This window comes from Galeopterus variegatus, unplaced genomic scaffold, assembly GCF_000696425.1.
Source record: "Galeopterus variegatus unplaced genomic scaffold, G_variegatus-3.0.2 Scaffold488, whole genome shotgun sequence".
In the NCBI taxonomy this organism is placed as follows: Eukaryota; Metazoa; Chordata; class Mammalia; order Dermoptera; family Cynocephalidae; genus Galeopterus; species Galeopterus variegatus.
In genome coordinates, this window is record NW_007726599.1 from 374,893 (window position 1) to 375,980 (window position 1,088).

The following is a 1,088-nucleotide window of genomic DNA, read 5'->3' on the forward strand; positions in this document are numbered from 1 at the left end:
TTTTTGGGTTGGGTCCTTTCCCCCCCCCCCCCCCTTCTTCAATGCTTTGTAACAACTAGCAAGTGTTTTATGGGTAGTCTTGCTTAGGACAAAAGGGGAAAAATTAATGTAAAATAAATTCTGGGTATTTCCCACGTGAAGCAGAGGTACAAAAAACAACTAAGATAGGGCCAGCCCCTGGCTCACTTGGGAGAGTGTGGTGCTGACAACCCCAAGTCAAGGGTGAAGGTCCCCTTACCGGTCATTTTTTAAAAAAAACAAAAACACAAAAAAACAACTAAGATTATTTTGTCTTTTAAAAAGGAACATTTTACAAAATGTGCTTAGAAGTCTTAAAAAAGCACACACATACAAAAAGCACATTTACTGTTAACCATTAAAGATCTTAATCTTTCTCTTTAAATTATCCTATATCATAAGAAGAATACCTCTAAAGACTAAGTAGCACATTTGAAATAGTAGGTTCAGTTACTGAACTCTCATTCCAACAGTAGAAGATCAGTTTTTTAGAAGAATGAACATTGCTGCTATAATTGGGAGAAAAAGAGAACAAAATTAGAAGTACCTAAGAAAATCATTATGACCTTACTTTTTTAAAAAGGAAAAAATGACCAGTGAAATATAATAGCTTCACCAAATCTATGGAGTTTATCTTATTTTTACCTTGTTTAGTAAAAAGCTCATCTACAGACAGCAATCCAAATTTCTGAGGCCACAATTTTGGATAGATACATTATATTGTGAAAGTCTGTGAAAAAGTGTGCTAAAATCAGATATTACTAAATATCATTAAAATAAAACCACAAAATTTTAAAGGAGCAAATCTCTTACCAGTTGAAATTCTCGACGCCGGTCATAGGCATTCTGTATGCCGCTGTCTGCCCACAGAGCTCTTATAGCAGGAAGATATTGTAAAAAAACCCGTGTTTCCACCATTCCCTGGGCCGCCATGGGGGCCCGGGTGTCAAATGCCATCATCTTGTCTCCACTGAGCTGGTTTGAGTTATCTCCCCAAGGAATATGAAGCTTCTCTCGGGCATCCACCAGCACCCTCATACCTTTGTTTAAAAAGAAAAAAAAAAAAAAAG

General features: G+C 36.7%; 1 protein-coding gene across 1 annotated transcript in view; it reads right to left on the reverse strand.

The window, feature by feature from the left end:
* Positions 1-1,059, reverse strand: part of GNA13 (guanine nucleotide binding protein (G protein), alpha 13) — a 39,461-nt gene extending 38,402 nt beyond the window's left edge. The window contains exon 1 of the mRNA XM_008569384.1: positions 832-1,059. Coding sequence (XP_008567606.1) covers positions 832-1,056 — 225 coding nt within the window. The 5' untranslated portion in view covers positions 1,057-1,059. The remainder of the gene's footprint in view (positions 1-831) is intronic.
* Between the last annotated feature and the right edge of the window lie 29 nt (positions 1,060-1,088).